Consider the following 20,637-nt stretch of genomic DNA (forward strand, 5'->3'; position numbering starts at 1 on the left):
ATATTTATTCTTATTAAAAGATTCTTTCGCTTAATAAAATTTTTTAAAATTTTCTGGAGAAAAGGTACTTTTAATCCATATGCAAATAAGCAGTTAAGTGCACTGGAGGCGGCCCAAGCCACTCTTTTGCTCCTGCGGTTTTCTCTGCTAGCCGTTCCTCTCCTATTTCATTGTCCCTGTCAATCAAGGAGGAAAGGGAGGGGCTGGCAGGAGGAGCAAGGGTGCGCAGAGGGGCTGGCAGGAGGAGCAAGGGTGCGCAGAGGGGCTGGCAGGAGGAGCAAGGGTGCGCAGAGGGGCTGGCAGGAGGAGCAAGGGTGCGCAGAGGGGCTGGCAGGAGCAGCAAGGGTGCGCAGAGGGGCTGGCAGGAGGAGCAAGGGTGCGCAGAGGGGCTGGCAGGAGGAGCAAGGGTGCGCAGAGGGGCTGGCAGGAGGAGCAAGGGTGCGCAGAGGGGCTTGGCCCGCCCTTTGTGTATTTATCCGCTCATTGGCATATGGATTAGAAGCTCTTTGTTTCCAGCAAGAGGCAAGGGATTGCTAAGGGAAAGGTACCATTACTTCCAGCTGAGCTAGCCCTACAAGGCATTGTGCCTGGTTTACCAGTACATTTCCTGGTGACAGCCTCAATTTATGTGATGGATAACAGTAATAAATAGTGATAAGAATTACCTGTAAGTGTTGAGCCCTCTTCAAGCTCCAGTTAACCACCAGCACATACTGTGCATAGCTAATGGATGATAAGTAAGCATGGGATGAGCCGGGGGTTCATTATACTTTCTTCACTCCTCTGCAGCACATTTGCAGTGTAGGATAGTGATTGAAAACGTAGCGACAGGTTTACTCTTTTGTCTTTTGTGTCTTTTTAGACATTTGAAGATTTTACTAATGATAAACAAGCTGTGGAACACCAACAGAGGATTGTGGACATCTTACTGAAGGTAAGTGAATGGTAATCCATGTTTTTATATACACCTCTATGTAAACAGTAAGGGGCACCTTTATTAAGACTGATTTTTTAGGCGCCGGTCTTATTAAAGCCCCATAGCTGGCGGTGGATCCTCTGGAGTTATGAAGAGGTGCCGGCCTCTCCATAACTTTGGCACATCCAGCGCCAGTTCCAAATGTAAGACCGCTTTCTAGCTGTATTAAAATGATGAATGAGACAGGCCTGTCCCTACCCACGCCACGCCCACAATTTTAGACCTGGCATGAGTGGGGCGAAGTCGCAGATAGCGGTGCAACTAACCGTTGCGTCGACATCTGCGCCTGAAATACGCCTAATTTGGGCATATTTCAGCTTAGTAAATGACCCCGTAAAGGGGTTCTGTCATCAGATATGTCGCAATCTCACCTGTGATAGTTGAACATAATGATCTTGGTCGCATCTTTCTAGGTGGTCGCATTCTTGAGAAAATTGATGTTTTATAATTTGCAAATGAGACTCTAGGAGCAAGAAGGGCGGTGCCGCTGCACCTCGATGCTCCCAGAGGCTCCGCTCACTGCCTTTCATGCCGCACCCCCACCAACGGCTGACAGTGCCAGGCAGTGAAGACATACGCCTGGCCCTGAAGTCTTGCGGGAGTTTGTATGGTGCAAGAGCTGTACAGGGCTGGAGGTGCTCCATTCTCCCTGGGTTACTGGGTTCACCTTGCATATTAAAATGTGCTAATTGTACACTAGAAAAAATGTGGGTTACAGAGGTTGGGCAACAAATTCCTGGCTCCATCACCCATTTCCAGCGGCATCCATTGCAAAGTAGATTCTAGAATGGCAGAATTGTACTTTAGGAATTAAAGGGAACCTGTCACCGGGATTTTGTGTATAGAGCTGAGGACATGGGTTGCTAGATGGCCACTAGCACATCCGCAATAGCCAGTCCCCATAGCTCTGTGTGCTTTTGTGTATAAAAAACGATTCTATACATATGCAAATTAACCTGCGATGAGTCAGAGCTTGAAAATATGACTCTTTTCTGGTCACACAAGTAAGATATGACTCTTATGTTAATTTGCATATGTATCAAATCGTTTTTTTTCCCACAATAAAAGTACACAGAGCTATGGGGACTGGGTATTGCGGATGTGCTAGTGGCCATCTAGCAACCCATGTCCTCAGCAATATACACAAAATCCCGGTGACAGGTTCCCTTTAACCACCTCAGCCCCCAGTGCTTAAACACCCTGAAAGACCAGGCCACTTTTTACACTTCTGACCTACACTACTTTCACCGTTTATTGCTCGGTCATGCAACTTACCACCCAAATGAATTTTACCTCCTTTTCTTCTCACTAATAGAGCTTTCATTTGGTGGTATTTCATTGCTGCTGACATTTTAACTTTTTTTGTTATTAATCGAAATTTAACGATTTTTTTTGCAAAAAAATGACATTTTTCACTTTCAGTTGTAAAATTTTGCAAAAAAAAACGAGATCCATATATAAATTTTGCTCTAAATTTATTGTTCTACATGTCTTTGATAAAAAAAAAAATGTTTGGGTAAAAAAAAAAATGGTTTGGGTAAAAGTTATAGCATTTACAAACTATGGTACAAAAATGTGAATTTCCGCTTTTTGAAGCAGCTCTGACTTTCTGAGCACCTGTCATGTTTCCTGAGGTTCTACAATGCCCAGACAGTACAAACACCCCACAAATGACCCCATTTCGGAAAGTAGACAGCCTAAGGTATTCGCTGATGGGCATAGTGAGTTCATAGAACTTTTTATTTTTTGTCACAAGTTAGCGGAAAATGATGATTTTTTTTTTTTTTTTTCTTACAAAGTCTCATATTCCACTAACTTGTGACAAAAAATAAAAAGTTCCATGAACTCACTATGCCCATCACGAAATACCTTGGGGTCTCTTCTTTCCAAAATGGGGTCACTTGTGGGGTAGTTATACTGCCCTGGCATTCTAGGGGCCCAAATGTGTGGTAAGGAGTTTGAAATCAAATTCTGTAAAAAATGACCAGTGAAATCCGAAAGGTGCTCTTTGGAATATGGGCCCCTTTGCCCACCTAGGCTGCAAAAAAGTGTCACACATCTGGTATCTCTGTATTCAGGAGAAGTTGGGGAATGTGTTTTAGGGTGTCTTTTTACATATACCCATGCTGGGTGAGAGAAATATCTTGGTCAAATGCCAACTTTGTATAAAAAAATGGGAAAAGTTGTCTTTTGCCAAGATATTTCTCTCACCCAGCATGGGTATATGTAAAATGACACCCCAAAACACATTCCCCAACTTCTCCTGAATACGGAGATACCAGATGTGTGACACTTTTTTGCAGCCTAGGTGGGCAAAGGGGCCCATATTCCAAAGAGCACCTTTCGGATTTCACTGGTCATTTTTTACAGAATTTGATTTCAAACTCCTTACCACACATTTGGGCCCCTAGAATGCCAGGGCAGTATAACTACCCCACAAGTGACCCCATTTTGGAAAGAAGAGACCCCAAGGTATTCGCTGATGGGCATAGTGAGTTCATGGAAGTTTTTATTTTTTGTCACAAGTTAGTGGAATATGAGACTTTGTATGAAAAAAAAAAAAAAAAAAAATCATCATTTTCCACTAACTTGTGACAAAAAAAAAAAAACTCTAGGAATTTGCCATGCCCCTCAGGGAATACCTTGGGGTGTCTTCTTTCCAAAATGGGGTCACTTGTGGGGTAGTTATACTGCCCTGGCATTTTCCAAGGGCCCTAATGTGTGGTAAGTAGGTAAATGACCTGTGAAATCCGAAAGGTGCTCTTTGGAATGTGGGCCCCTTTGCCCACCTAGGCTGCAAAAAAGTGTCACACATGTGGTATCGCCGTATTCAGGAGAAGTTGGGGAATGTGTTTTGTGGTGTCATTTTACATATACCCATGCTGGGTGAGAGAAATATCTTGGCAAAAGACAACTTTTCCCATTGTTTTATACAAAGTTGGCATTTGACCAAGATATTTATCTCACCCAGCATGGGTATATGTAAAATGACACCCCAAAACACATTCCCCAACTTCTCCTGAATACGGAGATACCACATGTGTGACACTTTTTTGCAGCCTAGGTGGGCAAAGGTGCCCAAATTCCTTTTAGGAGGGCATTTTTAGACATTTGGATACCAGACTTCTTCTCACGCTTTGGGGCCCCTAAAATGCCAGGGCAGTATAAATACCCCACATGTGACCCCATTTTGGAAAGAAGACACCCCAAGGTATTCAATGAGGGGCATGGCGAGTTCATAGAAAAAAAAAAATTTTGGCACAAGTTAGCGGAAATTGATTTTTTGCTCACAAAGTCTCCCTTTCCGCTAACTTGGGACAAAAATTTCAATCTTTCATAGATTCAATATGCCCCTCAGCGAATACCTTGGGGTGTCTTCTTTCCAAAATGGTGTTATTTGTGGGGTGTTTGTACTGCCCTGGCATTTGAGGGTCTCCGCAATCATTACATGTATGCCCAGCATTAGGAGTTTCTGCTATTCTCCTTATATTGAGCATACGGGTAATGAGATTTTTTTTTTCCGTTCAGCCTCTGGGCTGAAAGAAAAAAATGAACGGCACAGATTTCTTCATTCGCATCGATCAATGTGGATGAAAAAATCTCTGCCAAAAAAAGAAAAAGGAGGGGAAAGGCGTCTGCCAGGACATAGGAGCTCCGCCCAACATCCATACCTACTTAGCTCGTATGCCCTGGCAAACCAGATTTCTCCATTCACATCAATCGATGTGGATGAATAAATCATTGCCGGGATTTTTTTTTTTATATATACAAAGTGTTTGCCAAAGTATATGAACACCGCCACCTCCTCAGCTCATATGCCTCGGCAAACGTATCTTTTACTGCAGAGGAGAAATCTCGTCTTGCAGCGCCGCATACACCGACTTGCGTGTAATCTGACAGCAGCGCAATGCTTCTGTCCGAATGCACATCAGTGCTGCAGCTAGTCGATCGGTTGGTCCACCTGGAAGGTAAAAAAACAAAACAAAAAAGAAAAAACCAGGCCGCAACGCAATAACTTTATTAACTTTAGAACAGAACATATTAACTTTTTTTTTACTTACCGGTAATTTTTTTTTTGTTTCGTTTTTTTTACCTTTATAGAACAAACCTCTCCTTCCCCATGGGACAATGTGCAAAGCGCAAATCGCCCAAAGATGTGGCGAAGTACGTTATGCACTTTATCCCAGGTGAAAGGAGAGGTTTGCAGCAGCTGTGAGTAAAAGGGCCCTAATAGCCCTGTGTGCCTGTCCTGTGAGATGCAATCCCTATGCTAGGTGTACCTGTGTGTGGTACTTCCGGAAACACTCACCAAAGCATAGGGCAGGGTGGTCAGGACAGTCAGGACAGAAATAGCGGGTGTCACGCCTTATTCCACTCCTGCTACAGACACGAAATCTTTTTCGGGGTGACGGTTGGGTTGAGGTACCAGGAACGACACTGGGGAAATGTCGCTCGTGTAGACGGGTAACTACACTGGTGGATGGGGCCACGGAACCTCCTGGATACAGGAGGTTCTCGATGATCTCTTCCTGGAATTTGAGGAAGGATCCTGTTCTCCCAGCCTTACTGTAGAGAACAAAACTATTATACAGCGCCAATTGAATTAAATATACAGACACATTCTTATACCAGTGTCTGGTTCTGCGGGAAACTAAATACGGAGACAACATCTGGTCATTGAAGTCCACCCCTCCCATGAGCGCATTATAGTCGTGGACACAGAGGGGCTTTTCAATGACACGGGTTGCTCGCTCAATTTGGATTGTCGTGTCTGCGTGAATGGAGGAGAGCATGTAAACGTCACACTTGTCTCTCCATTTCACCGCGAGCAGTTCTTCGTTACACAAGGCAGCCCTCTCCCCCTTGCAAGACGGGTGGTTACAAGCCGTTGGGGGAAGCCCACGCGACTAGTTCGCGCGGTGCCACAGGCGCAAATCCCTTCTAGAAACAAATGCCTAAAGAGGGCCACACTTGTGTAAAATTTGTCCACAAAGATGGTACCCCTTGCCGAATAAGGGTGACACCAAGTCCCAGACTGTCTTCCCACTGCTCCCCAGGTAGTCAGGGCAACCGACCGGCTCCAGGGTCTGATCTTTTCCCTCATAGATCCGAAATTTGTGGGTATAGCCTGTGGCCCTTTCACAGAGCTTATACAATTTGACCCCATACCGGGCACGCTTGCTTGGGATGTATTGTTTGAAGCCAAGGCGCCCGGTAAAATGTATTAGGGACTCGTCTACGCAGATGTTTTGCTCAGGGGTATACAAATCTGCAAATTTCTGGTTGAAATGGTCTATAAGGGGCCGAATTTTGTGGAGCCGGTCAAAAGCTGGGTGGTCTCTGGGACGGGAGGTGGTGTTGTCACTAAAATGCAGGAAACGGAGGATGGCCTCAAATCGTGCCCTGGACATAGCAGCAGAGAACATGGGCATGTGATGAATCGGGTTCGTGGACCAATATGACCGCAATTCATGCTTTTTAGTTAGACCCATGTTGAGGAGAAGGCCCAAAAAAATTTTAAGTTCGGAAACTTGGACTGGTTTCCACCGGAAAGGCTGGGCATAAAAGCTTCCCGGGTTGGCGGATATAAATTATGTGGCATACCGGTTGGTCTCTGCCACGACTAAGTCCAAGAGCTCCGCAGTCAAGAACAGCTTAAAAAAATCCCAGGGCCGAACCGATTTGAGCCGTCTCAACCCGAACTCCAGACTGGGCGGTGAAAGGGGGAACTAATGGTGCGGCTGAAGTTGGTGACTGCCAATCAGGGTTTGCCAGCACCTCAGGGATTCTAGGGGCTCTACGGGCCTGTCTGTGCGGTGGCTGCGACGGGGTAACTACTGCACGTGCCACCGTACCAGCTTCAACTGCCCTTCTGGTGCTTGCCACGTCACCATGTTGTACGGCAGTGCTGGTACTAGGTCCAGGGAGGGCTGCGCTGCTGGTGTATGCCTCACCACGTGATCCGGCAGCGACAGCCCCACTCTGCTGCTCTTGAAGCGGATCCTGCATAACCTGTGGTCTAGCGACACGGGGCCTGGTACGCCTGGTGCTATCAGGGACCTCCACCTCCTCGTCCAAACTTTGGGTCAGAGAGCCACTGCTTTCCACAGGTTCATATTCTGACCCGCTAGATTCGTCAGATGAGGGTTCCCACTCCTCATCCGACTGGGTCAGAATCCTGTAGGCCTCTTCAGAAGAATACCCCCTGTTTGACATTTTGGACTACTAAATTTAGGGGTATTCCCTGAGACTACCCAAGAAAAAAAGCAAACCTGTCTTACAAAGGGGAGGCTAGCGAAGTACCGGAGGCCGCTGCGGTTGATAAAAAATATCAAAATAGATTTTTTTATCGCCGCAGTGCGTGTAAAATGAATGTGCAGTGATCAAAAAAATATATATTTTTTGTCACTGCGGTGGGGCGGGCGTGGGTGAACGCACGTGTGGGCGACCGATCAGGCCTGCGTTTTGGGTGGAGGGCGAGCTAAGGTGACACTAATACAATTATAGATCTGACCGTGATCAGTTTTGATCACTTACAGATACTATAAAAGTACAAATGCTGATTAGCGATACGCTAAACAGCGAATAAGTGACTGCGGTGCGGTGGGCTGGGCGCTAACTCACGCTAAACTACCTAACCAAGGGGCCTAAACTATCCCTAAAACCTAACAGCCAATACTAGTGGAAAAAAAAAAAGTGACAGTTTACACTGATCACTTTTTTTCCTTTCACTAGTGATTGACAGGGGCGATCAAAGGGGTGATCAAAGGGTTAATTGGGGTGCAGGTGGGTGATCTGGGGCTAAGGTGTAGTGTTTGGTGTACTCACAGTTCAGTCTGCTCCTCTGCTGGATCCAACCGACGAAAAAGACCAGCAGAGGAGCAGACAAGCCATATAACAGATCATATTTACTAATATGATCTGTTATATGACTTGTGATTGGATTTTTTGAAAATCGCCAGCCTGCCAGCCAATGATCATGGCTGGCAGGCTGGTGACGAAATTGTTCTTTAAATTTTGCCGGTCCGCGATGCGAATGCGCGGGCCGGCTTTGAGCGAAATCTCGCGTCTCGCGAGATGACGCGTATATGCGTGATTGTGCGCAGCGCTGCCACCTCCGGAACGCGAATCTGCGTTAGGCGGTCCGGAGGTGGTAAAGGAGTTGTCCGCTTTTGTTATATTGATGACTTACCCTCAGGATAGATCATCAATATCAGATCGGCAGGGGAGCAACTCCTGGCACATACGCCAATCAACTGTTTACAGAGAATGCAGCGCTTGTATGAGTGCTGTTTTCTGTTCTGTGGTCACCTGCTTGCCGTCAACATTGCAGCGGTAAGCGGGTGTAATTACAACTCCATCTTCTTATTCACTTCAATGGGATGGCTCCTTCCTATACAGATGAACACTACACAGCCGTCCCATTGAAGTGAATGGGGGCGGCAGAGTTGTAATTACACCCGCTCACTACTACAATGTCAACGGCGATTAAGTACACAGAGTAGAGAACACAGCACTCATACGAGCGCCGCGTTCTCCACAAACAGCCGATCGGCAGATGTGCGAGCAGTTGCTTCCCCACAGATCTGATATTGATTACCTATCCCAAGGGTAGGTCATCAATATAACAAAAACGGACAGCCCCTTTAATAAACCTATTTCTATTCACATGGAAAGGAAAGAACCGCTGTCTTTATGTGTGTATATATTGTGTTTTTTCTCTCCTTCAGGTTATGGTTGAGAATTCCGATTTCACACCTTCCCAGGTCGGCTGCCTGTTCACATTCTTGGCTCGCCAACTTGCCAAACCAGACAATACACTTTTTGTTAACAGAGTACTGTTTGATCAGGTAATACGCTCAATTCCTCCTATAATCTAAAAGAGTGTTTTATGTAGTATTTACACAGAAAACTATTGCTAGAAGAAACCTCGGTTCCAAAATTTTCTTCCAACAAAACATTTCCCTGAGTAAGTAGTAGTTGCTGCATAGCACGTATACACAAGATAATACGATGCAATTCCAAATGCTTATTATTTAATCACAAAGACTGGCCATCATGACCTAAAATCACAGAAAACAATAAAAACCTGCAAAAGGTGATGGTCAATGTTCTTATTTACAATTATACAACAATATTATATAGTGAATATATATATTTTTTTATATTGTGAATATTTGTCATATACATGTCGGATTGCTTCAAAGCTCATCAGATATGTAAATGATTACAGGTGTGGCTTGATCAGACACTAGGTCTTGCCATAAAAAGGCATAAAAGTGCTTCCTCCCCCCCCCCCCGCTGCCCTATAAAAAGGCTCTCAGGGGCTACTTTTGGGTAGCGTACCTCTTGGTGAGAGATCTTTGACTGATAGACATGTCTCTATAATACACTCAAAGATATTTTGCCCAGTTGACAGACTTTGACTGTCAACTGGGACTAAGTGATAGAGGATGGTCACTTCGACAAATTGCCTGCCATCTAGGCCGTTCTGATTTAGCTGTTAGGAGCTTTTGGGAGCGGAGGTTGCATGAGGACATGCACACATGGAGAAAAGGCTCTGTACAGCGCAGACGGGCCACTAGTAGAGATGATCGTTTGATCCGCTGACAAGCACTAGCAGCTCCCACAGTTTTGTTGTCCACCATCCAGACACAGGTAGCACCCTCATTACACACACCTGTCTGTGTCCAGACCATTTTCAGGCACCTAACAGAAGGAAATTTAGTGTCATGGTGCCATTGACAGCCAGCCACAGCAGCCTTCGTTTGTAGTGGTGTCACGAACGAGAAACCCGGACTGCAACTGACTGGAACCATATTGTCTTTAGCAACAAAACGGTCGACAGTGAGTGCTTTAATCCTGCCATTGCTGTGGAGCATTACCCTGCCGGTGTGATGATCAGAGGAGCCATTGCATTGTCAGTCAACCCTAGTAATGATACAAGGGACACGAACAGCTCATCGATATGTGCAGGACACCCTGTGGCCACATGTACTGCCTTTCATGGCAGTGCTTTCAGCTGGCATTTTTCAGCAGCATAATGCTCACCCGCACACAGCAAGGGTTTCCCAGGAATGTCTCCGCCAGACTGCCACACTTCCTTGGCTGCCCAGTCACCAGATTTATTTCCCATCGAGCATTTATGGGACCAGCTGGAACGCCAGCTTCTGCAACCTAGGAGTGTGCAGGATCTACAGGCCCAGCTGTAACATCTGTGGGCAAATGTGCAACAGAATATTATACAGAACCTGTATGCCTCCATGGCCAACCGTATCTCATCTTGTATCCAGACTAGAGGCGGCCCAACATGGTCCTAGAGCCTCCTTTCAATTACATTCACACATAAAGTTGTGTTCTTTTCCAACAACTCCTTCTTGGTGTGTAGACTGAGTATAGATCTTGATATAAGGTCTCTGACGAATGATTTCTATGTGCATGAAGCAAGAAAAGGAGTTATTATTAGAAGGCTCTGCTATTATATTGATGTGTTGTGTCATTATGTTCTTTAATGTCAGTCTCTTTAATTAATCAGGTACTGGAGTTCTTGTGCAGTCCTGATGATGATTCCAGACATTCAGAAAGACAACAGGTATGGCCTTTTACATGCAGGTCTTGTATTGTTCTTTATGGTAATGCTAAAAAGAACACATTTCACGTTAATGTCATTGGGGGACACAGCACCATGGGTATATGCCCAGCTACCACTAGGAGGCGACACTAGATATGACCTGTTGGCTCTGCTCAGGTGGGCTATACCCTCTCCACAGACACTAGGCTAATCAGTTTTAGTTTAATTTCCATAGGAGGCAGACACGACCTGCTCTTCTCCTGCAGGTCTTTCTGCTACTTTTTTGCTTTTTTCTTAATTTTTTTAAATTTTTTCTCTTCACTTTACAGGTGCAGGTTTTAACTTGCATCAGGGGGTCTTCATCGTGGAGGTCCACTTTAGTAGCACTCCCTGCGGGCAAGTACCTCGCCGGTCACCCAAGTCCCCCAGTACTGCATCCACAGTGGAGTACTAGTAATTCCACTCTAGTCCAAGTTTACCGAAGGGGTGACCCTGCGGCGCCCAAAGACGCCAGATGGTGAGTATGTTCCCTACTCTAGTTAGGGACTCCTTCCCACCCATCCATACTCCATCGGGGTCCCCTCCCCTCTGGCCGTCCTTCCCTTCCTCAGCCTCCTAATTACTTTAGTCCCTGGCTTGTGCCTGGACTAGGCCGCTCCTTTTTCCTGGCATCTAGGATCTCTGTGTGGCTCATTTTCGCTCTATATGAGGGTTGTTATGACCCTCCCCTTCCCTCCCCTCTTAGGGCATTCCTTCCTCCCCTCCCTAGGTCCCACAGTGTCCGCCTGCTTAGGGTGCTTCATTTTCAGCTGCGGCATCTACTTTAGTCCCCGGCTCCAGCTGTGACCAGACGCATCTGTTATCCGATTTTTCCCTGCCATCCAGGGGTTTTATTGGGTCGCTTTGACCCTCTCTCCGTGCATACCCTTTTTGTAGTCTTTTGGAGCTTTTTTCCACTTCCCAGCACCCTGCAGCATCAGTCCACCGGGGGTGCCTCATTTTCGGCTACACTATCTACTCTAGTCCCCAGCTTCTGCCGGGACTAGGCCAAACTCTTTCCCGCCATTTTTTCTGGCTTCCTGTTTTTTTCTAGGAGTGTTGCCTCCATTATGGTCTTCTAGAGGTCTCTGCACAGAATTTCCAGTAGGAGGACGAGATGTCCTTCTTCCCAGGGGGTGCTTTCCCCATCTTCACAGTGCCCCCGCCCACATGTAGCGTCATTGGTGGGACGTATTATCTTGGGCCCCTGTTTGGTGGTTTATGTTGTGGCAGGTCCCCTTGCCCTTCATCCCTCCCCCTGGGTTGCATTTGCTCCTGCGGTGGCTGGGGGTTGCTGTGCTATCGGCCTGGCTGGCCTGCATGCGGTGATTGGATCCTGGGCTCAGTCGGGTTACCCTAAACTCTGTTCAGGGGTCACCTTCTCCCCATGTGAGTCCTTCACCTCCACCGTAGCCTGTGCCCATTCTCAGCTATGATAATATTATGGCGCTCTTTCTTGCCCTCCTGCGGCAGCATTGGCTATCATGGTAGGTTTGTTCTTTGTCAACCCTATAAAGTACTACTGTATTCCGCACAGCTGCGTTACCCCATTTCATGGATGGAGTACTTGCGTTGTTGTTACTTCCTCTCTACTTTGTTTTCGCAAAGTTACATGGTCCAGTCTTGGCAGAGTACCTGGATCACCACTGGATGTTCTATCCTGCAGAGATACGCAGCATTGTGAACACCAGCCACTACTGCAGGTTTCGGGTCATCGCTGGATGTCCTCTTTGATATGACTGTGACAGGACTAGTGAGTGCCACACACCTACTTGGTGGGTGGAATTTTCCGCTGCTCGCTCTGGTATCTGACATGGTCCTGTAGTTCTTCCATGTTGTCTGCACCTGTCAGTTTCTTCCCCCTTCCTTGGGGGTTTCATTGTGCTCTACTGGTAGCTGGTTTCTACATGTCAGTGTAGTCTCTCCCCTGGCAAATTCTGCATCCTTTTCTGACATATGGATGTCTGGCGATTCTTTTACAAAATCCAGGTGCAGTGTTATACGGTATGCTAGTCACTATACTTGGGATGGTTGGGCTAACCATGGCTGATGTTTTTTCCCTATGGTTGCTACATTAAATTTTTCCTTTGATAATCTGGCTATTATTGTCCTCATATGGTACAGTTCTTTGGACCCTACTTGAGCCTCTGACTGGGTAATCCTGCTTGGAGTCCCTGCCCCAATGATTCTTAGACCATATAGCTGGCCGGTTCCCTCTGGGGAAGCTACTCATGGCATCTCTGACCGCACATGCTCTGTATGACAGCTGCTTCTTTGGGCCCGGTTTAATTCTTCCCTCCTGGGTCCCCATAGGCTGGTTTTCCTCTTAAGATTTTTACCTCTCTTCCCATCTCCCCAGGTTCAGCACCTGGTACCTGGGAGTTTGTTGCTCCGGTTTGCAATTTACATTCATATTGGTCACTTTTGGGATGGAGCTTTCCCTCGATTTGAGAACTGTTCCTCCTTAGGCTGTTTGGAGTCCTCTCTCTTCTACTCCAATATCTCTTTAGACAAGTGTGTCTCCACTTGTATTACCAGGGCCTGCGACTGGTTCCTTTTTTCCTGAGACTTCATGTGGCCAGGGATTTCTCTGGTCTTACATTTCACAGTGATATTTTGTTCCAGTTTTTCTGAGGCTCTATTCTCGCCTCCTTTGTATGGGAAGCATGTCTTTACATTCCCTTCTCCTGGCCATTACCAAGGACCCCCTTCTTTCCCAGGGCTTGGCTGCTTTCTCTGGCAGGATGGGGTTTTCACTTTCTCATAGGGTGTTTCTCTTTTCCCACCTGCCTTTCAGTGGCAGGAGGCTTGCTTCCTTCCCATGGTGAGTCTTTGCTATTCTTTCTCTCAATCGTTCAGCCTCCAGTGCTTCCTTGTTTCCTCTCTACCCTGGCCTTCACATGGTGTTTGCCACGGACAGGCCATGTTTTTGGTCTGAGACAATTTAGAGTTTTTTCCTTGCCGGCTCCTCTTACTGGTCAGGTTCCTTTGCTTTCCGGCCGTATGGCTTCGTCTACCTTTTGCAAAGGGGTGGTCCACAGGGTCTTCCTTTAGCTTGTCTCCAGGAAGTTTTTTCCTTTGGTTCAGGACTGCTCCTGTCCTTTTCCCAGGCATTTTCTCTACTGCCAGGTTCCCTCATGGTCTAATTTTTCTTGTTGGGTCTGACCTCTTATAGATGCTCCTCCTGGTGCATCCTTTATATGCAGAGTGCTAGGCCATTACCAACAGACGCCTTCTGGTTGTGCTGCTCTCCTGTTTGTTCAGGGGGAGCCCTGGTTCTTCCAGATCCTTCCTCTAGCTCTCTAGTGCGCACTTGTTCAACTCTCGGTTCTTGCGCAGGACATCTAGCCCTGCTCCCTGTCCTCTAGCTTCTTTATTTTTCCCACCTTGGGTGGAGCTGGATGTTTCCCTTTGTTCCTTTCTTGCTCTTTTTCCCAGGCACTTGTCCTTGGGATCCTGGCGGTCTCCCACAATTTTTTTCTTTGGACTCTTCCTGGTCCTCTCGGCTCACTTCCTTAGTTTTCTATCTACCTTTTCATGCTATGGCCTCTCCTGGTCCTGCTGGGTCACATGGTTCTCCTGCACCTGTGCAGACAACTTTTTGCATGAGATTTCCTTCCCACCCTCGGGGACTGCTTTGGGACGTCCCATGGTGCTGTGTCCCCCAGTGACATTAACGAGAAAATTGGATTTTTGTACTTACCGTAAAATCCCTTTCTCGTTCAATTGATTGGAGGACACAGATCCCAACCTTTTGTTTTCATTTCTCTTTCTGTCACCGGGTTGCTGTTCTTCTTTCCTTCCCCGGTCCAGGACATGTTGGTTCTTTGCTTTTCCCTCTCCTACTGCTATTGGTACAAACTGATTAGCCTAGTGTCTGTGGAGAGGGTATAGCCCACCTGGGCGGAGACAACCCTTTTCATATCTAGTGTCGCCTCCTAGTGGTATCTGGGCGTATACCCATGGTGCTGTGTACCCCAATGAATTGAACGAAAAAAGGGATTTTACGGTAAGTACAAAAATCCTATTTTTTTTCTATATGGTAACAGGGCCATTACATTGATTTCAGAAGGAATCATAAATGCCGTCTACTGCCTACCTGAGGCTTTCTGTGTTGTGATCTTGTAGCATGCAAACCTCCTTCTGTGATTTTGATGGTTTCTGTTTTAGGTTCTACTTGAGCTGCTGCAGGCTGGAGGAATTGTACAGTTTGAAGAGAATAGACTGATTCACCTGGCAGAGCGAGCCCAGTTGTAAGATCCTTCTGCTACAATTCTTTGCTGTGTTGCTAGCTGTTATACTGGATGTGCAGCAAAAATAGCGTGGTAGAGTGTTGGCCAGAAAAATCTGTGATGTTAAATTCTTTTGTGTTAGGGCTCTTTCACACTTGCGTTCTTTTCTTCCGGCATAGAGTTCCGTCGTCGGGGCTCTATGCCGGAAGAATCCTGATCAGGATTATCCCAATGCATTCTGAATGGAGAGAAATCCGTTCAGGATGCATCAGGATGTCTTCAGTTCCGGACCGGAACGTTTTTTGGCCGGAGAAAATACAGCAGCATGCTGCGCTTTTTGCTCCGGACAAAAATCCTGAACACTTGCCGCAAGGCCGGATCCGGAATTAATGCCCATTGAAAGGCATTAATCCGGATCCGGCCTTAAGCTAAACGTCGTTTCGGCGCATTGCCGGATCCAACGTTTAGCTTTTTCTGAATGGTTACCATGGCTGCCGGGACGCTAAAGTCCTGGCAGCCATGGTAAAGTGTAGTGGGGAGCGGGGGAGCAGTATACTTACCGTCCGTGCGGCTCCCCGGGCGCTCCAGAGTGACGTCAGGGCGCCCCACGCTCATGGATGACGTGATCACATGGACACGTCATTCTGGAGCGCCCCGGGAGCCGCACGGACGGTAAGTATACTGCTCCCCCGCTCCCCACTACTACTATGGCAACCAGGACTTTAATAGCGTCCTGGCTGCCATAGTAACACTGAACGCATTTTGAAGACGGATCCGTCTTCAAATGCTTTCAGTTCACTTGCGTTTTTCCGGATCCGGCGTCTAATTCCGGCAAATGGAGTACACGCCGGATCCGGACAACGCAAGTGTGAAAGAGCCCTTAAAAAGCACAAACATGTTGTAGCAGTGATACCTTTATTGGCTAACCTTCATAAAGTAGATTTGCAAGCTTTCAGGGCAGAGAGGCTCCTTCATCAGGCAGTATACAAATGAATGACTGAGAGAAGAGAAAACCATTTAGGGCACCTCCGCTGATCAGCTGTTTGGAAAAGAGGTAGCGCTCCATGCGAGCGCTGCTTCCTCTTGATTACAATACGCATTGGCTCCCTTTCAGCGGCAACGTAGTGCAAGTGAATGGAGCGAGTACTTGTAATTACACTCGCTTCTGAGATGATGGGCAGCATAAAGAACACGAAGCAGCGCTCACATGGAGCGCCACCTCCTCTTCAAGCAGCTGATCGGTGGCGGTGTTGGCTTTCGGACCCCCGTAGATCTGATATTGATGACCTATCCTGGGGATAGGTCATCAGTAAAAATTGCTGCACAACCCTTTTAAGATACAGTAAGCCAGACTTAGAAACTTAGGAGTTCTGGAGTCAGTCTTTGTGGAGTTAGTCTTTCCTAGTTCCAGATGTCTTTGAAGGGAATGTGTCATCAGGAACTAGCTTGTTTAAATAAAGTTTTTTATGTTCCGGGAGTACCATATTTATGATGATCCTCAGGATAGGTCGTCAATTTCAGATTGGTTGGGGTCCAACTCCCAGCACCGCCACTAATTAGCTGTTTGAAAGGGCCGTAACGATGCCATAGATGGTATACTGGCTGTGCTTGGTACTGCAGCTTAGGTCCATTTGCTTGCATGGGACGGAGCTGCACATAGATCATCTGACCAATGAACGTGGCGTCAGTGGTCTAGGAAGAGGCCTTAGTGGCCATCAGTGCTGCAGTCTCTTCAAGTAGCTGATTGACGGGGGTGCCAGGAGTCGTATCCTCACTGATCTGATGTTTATAACCTATGCTGAGGATAGATCATGAGTATTTTATTCCCGAAAAACATATTTTTAATGAATTTTTGATATTTTCAATTTCCCATGTCACTGTCTATATTTAAAATAAATCATAACATCCTGCAGTATTCAGGATTAGGCCACTAAGCCTAATAATAGGCGCCACTTCTTGGTCTGTACAAATCACTTTTCAGCAGTCCTCTCATTATAATCACTGGCAGGATTACAGTGACAGATATCACCTCTGTATAGATTTCACAAGACCCACCATTCACAATAGGCGATGGACACAGCTTATTTATGGGAATTGTCAGGGTTTCCATTTTGTCAAATTGCATTTATGTGAATAATATTTTCTTTCTCTGTTTTATTTTTAGTTATCAGATTTGTGAGTTCATGTATGAAAGAAAGCACCTTTACGATAAAATCATAGAATGTTATTTGCAAGATCCCATGAGAAAGGTATTAGGAAATTATTCAGTTATTGTTTTGTTACCAAAATATCCCATAGTTTCCATTACTCAATATACTAACCTAAAAAGAAGCTGAGTGGGAGTACAAATACTGCACATAGTACATATTTCTGCCTGCTGTTCAGGATATGGATTTAGATTTCTCCCTCCATTGAGCTTTCATTCCGCTTTCAATGTGCGAGGGGATTGTGTGTTGCAAAATATACATTGGTTTATTCTAACAGAAGGTTTTCTGCCAGACATTCAAAGGCTTGGACTGGCCCACAGGGGAGCAGGTGAATCCCCTGGTGGACCCCTCAGCCAGGGCGGGCCCCTAGTCCTCCAACCTTTGCACAACCGCCACATGGCACAGTACACGGACTGCAGTATATACAGATATTCACTGTACATAATCTCATCCAGCCTATGCGTCCATATAAAAACTGGGTAGATTCTTTAACAAACTACCATATTTTTCGCACCTAGGTTTTAGGCAAATAAGAGAAGAAATATTTTTTTAGCAGAACTCAAATCAGACCGCCAATCTTTAAAGGAACCCCAAATAAGACCCCCAATTTTTATCAGACCTCAGATCAGACCTCCCCAATCAGACCCCCGATTTTGATTAGACCTCAGATCAGACCTCCCCAATCAGCCCCCCCCCATCCTTATCAGACCTCAAATCAGAACCAAATCTTTATCAGACCGCTTCATCTTATATGTAAAATAAATAAATAAAACCACTCCTGCCCCAGACAGCGCGCTCTTTCTGCACTCACTGCTCCCTGGTTTTCTGCCAGCACTACGCTGCACTGTGACCCTATTTCACACAGCACTAGATCCTGATGGTATGCGCAGTAAGGAAACAGAGCAGGCGCCCGGAAGAAGACCAGGGAACGGTGAGTACAGCCAGCTCTGGTACACTTACAGCTCCCCATGCCTCCTACATACTAATAAGCGCTTCCAAAATGAAAGCGCTCAGTAGTATATCTTTTATTAGACACACTGCAATTTTCCCCTCACTTTTCAGGGAAAAAAGTGTGTTTTTATAAAGCGAAAAATACGGTACCCAGTTTATTGTAGACACATTAGATGACTGAGATTACTTGTAGGCACAGAGACGGGGTTGCCAGGCCAGAATAGTCAAAGTCACATGCTACTGCTGAAAATAAGTGTTTATTGATGCAGTTTTAGGCATTAAACGGGTTGTCTCACGAAAAATATTCTACAGTTTTCAAACCAGCACCTGGATCTGAATACTTTTGTAATTGAATGTAATTAAAAATTTTGCCACTAAGTTATTCAATTAAATGTATCTGTATAGCGCCCCCTGCTGTTTGTTTTTTTCTTATTTCTTTGACCTGCTCACTGAGATGGCCGCACATGCTCAGTTTTATCCTTCAATTGCCTCCTGAGCTGTGATAGGGAGAGCTGAGACACGCCCCTTAGCTACAGCAGAAAAGACACTCCCCTTGAGCTGTCAGATAAAACTCTAGCAGAGCAATTAATGATGAGATCTCTGGATCCATGTGAGGTACAGGGCTGGTTCTAGCTTTGTTAGAAAGAGGTTGTCATGTGCTATATAATGTCAGATTTTTATTTTTTCACATTAGTCATGGGATAACCCCTTTAAGGGGTAAGGTAATGTTTGCATATAGCTGTACAGTGAGCCCTCAGAATTAATTTTACCGGTGGGCCTTAGGCACACCAGTCCAAAACTGAACATGCAAGCTGCTTTGGCGGTGTAATATATTACATATACGTAAAGTAGCTTTGAAAAAATAAAATGTTACCTCAATCAGACTTAGTTTATGGATCAGTAACAGTTCATGCTTTTATTTATGTTTGTGTGATTTGTCATTCTGTATAATATTCAACTACTTTCTTCTTGGCCTGATTTAGAATTAAACCCTAGGAGAATATATTAATGAACTGCATAAATAGCAAAAAGTGGAGTAATAGGATTCATCTGATGAGTTTGTTGGGGAAACGCTGGAATTTGTATTTCCTTGATGATGTTTCTGCCCACTGATAATTGGATCAATAAACCATGATAATGAATAGCACTTTACTAATTTAAGCCATTCTTTAATATATTCTCATAGGTTCCCCAAAGGTGAGCCTACCGTTGTCTTGGTTAAACGGCAGTGAATTCTGCTCTTATAGATGATATTCATCTGCAAATAAGCAGCTGGCATGTTGGAGTTCAACCTGCCTTTGTTTGTTATCTATGGCTACTTTCACACTCGCGTTTTGGGCGGATCCGTCATGGATCTGCAAAAGCTGATCCGTTACAATAATACAACCGCATGCATCCATCATGAACGGATCAGTTTGTATTATCTGTAACATAGCCAAGACGGATCCGTCATGAACTCCATTGAAAGTCAATGGGAGACTGATCCGTTTTCTATTGTGCCAGATTGTGTCAGAGAAAACGTTTGGCTCAGTTTCGTCAAGCGGACAGCAAAACGCTGCAGGCATAGAGCGGAATGGAGACTGATCGGAGGGAAACTGCGGATCCTTTTCCATTCAGAATGCATTAGGGCAAAACTGATCTGTTTTGGACCGCTTGTGAGAGCCCTGAACGGATCTCACAAACGGAAAGCCAAAACGCGAGTGTGAAAGTAGCCTAAAGCAATAACTGCTGTCTGAGGTGTATGGGAATGGGGCATCACTCTCTTTAAAGAGGTTGACAAGGATCAGAAAAAACATGGTTGCTTTCCTGTGGAAACAGTATTATGCCAGTCAACAGGTTGTATGCGGTATGGCAGCTCAACACCCTTCACCCCAGTGACAAACGTATAGCCATATTGGTTGGTAAATTTGGGGCATTTTACCCCCGCCCTGACGGATCCACACCCTGGAACACCCACTTCTGAGCAAGGTTTACCTAAATCCTTTCTATTTTGTGCTTGGACAAGCCAAATTTGTCAGGATCTCTGACAATCCTGGAAAACTGTTGGCACGTATGCAGTGGCGCAGAGCTGCAATTCTAGACACATGCCATTGACATGTGTAGTATCTGGAAGAAAGCAACCATGCTTTTCTAATCCTGAACAACCCTTTCAAACTTGCACCAGAAGAAGTGGAGGAAGATGGCAGTCCTCTCGGCATATAGTTATCTCATGTGTATGTTTAGCTTTGTCTTTAAAAGGGGTGGTCTCAGAGCAGACATTGATGGCAAGGATATGCCATTCATTTCCAACTAATGGAGGTCTGACCTCTATGAACTATACTGATTGCCAGAACAAAGTGGTAGAAATTCTATAAAAGCCCTGTACTGCTTTGTCTCCTGTCATCTCAGCTCTGCTTTCTTCAGAGACGGTAAAGTTGGCCTTGATGGTCAGTGGACAACTATCCAGCGGCACCAAAACAGCAGAGCAGAGCTGAATGCAGAGGACGTGTAAGGGTATTACATTGTAGTAGTCGTTGGGTTCACAGGAGTTAAGCTTAACCATCCTACTGATACACTATAGATATCTCTCCTGAGTCACATAAGAAGATCACCCCCATAATTGTATAACCGATTTACATCCCACTATCTAGTTAACTTACAACCTGCATTTTACGTTTGGAC

At 45.7% G+C, this 20,637-nt stretch overlaps 1 protein-coding gene across 2 annotated transcripts in view; it reads left to right on the forward strand.

Annotated features, from left to right (window-relative positions):
- VPS8 (VPS8 subunit of CORVET complex) overlaps positions 1–20,637 on the forward strand; it is a 216,496-nt gene that overhangs the window by 111,368 nt on the left and 84,491 nt on the right. For both annotated transcript variants that reach the window (XM_040439657.1, XM_040439658.1), the window contains 5 exons: positions 863–934; positions 8,707–8,826; positions 10,512–10,568; positions 14,757–14,839; positions 16,983–17,067. In XM_040439657.1, the coding sequence (XP_040295591.1) occupies positions 863–934; positions 8,707–8,826; positions 10,512–10,568; positions 14,757–14,839; positions 16,983–17,067 (417 nt within the window). The remainder of the gene's footprint in view (positions 1–862; positions 935–8,706; positions 8,827–10,511; positions 10,569–14,756; positions 14,840–16,982; positions 17,068–20,637) is intronic.

This window comes from Bufo bufo, chromosome 7, assembly GCF_905171765.1.
Source record: "Bufo bufo chromosome 7, aBufBuf1.1, whole genome shotgun sequence".
Taxonomy (NCBI): Eukaryota; Metazoa; Chordata; class Amphibia; order Anura; family Bufonidae; genus Bufo; species Bufo bufo.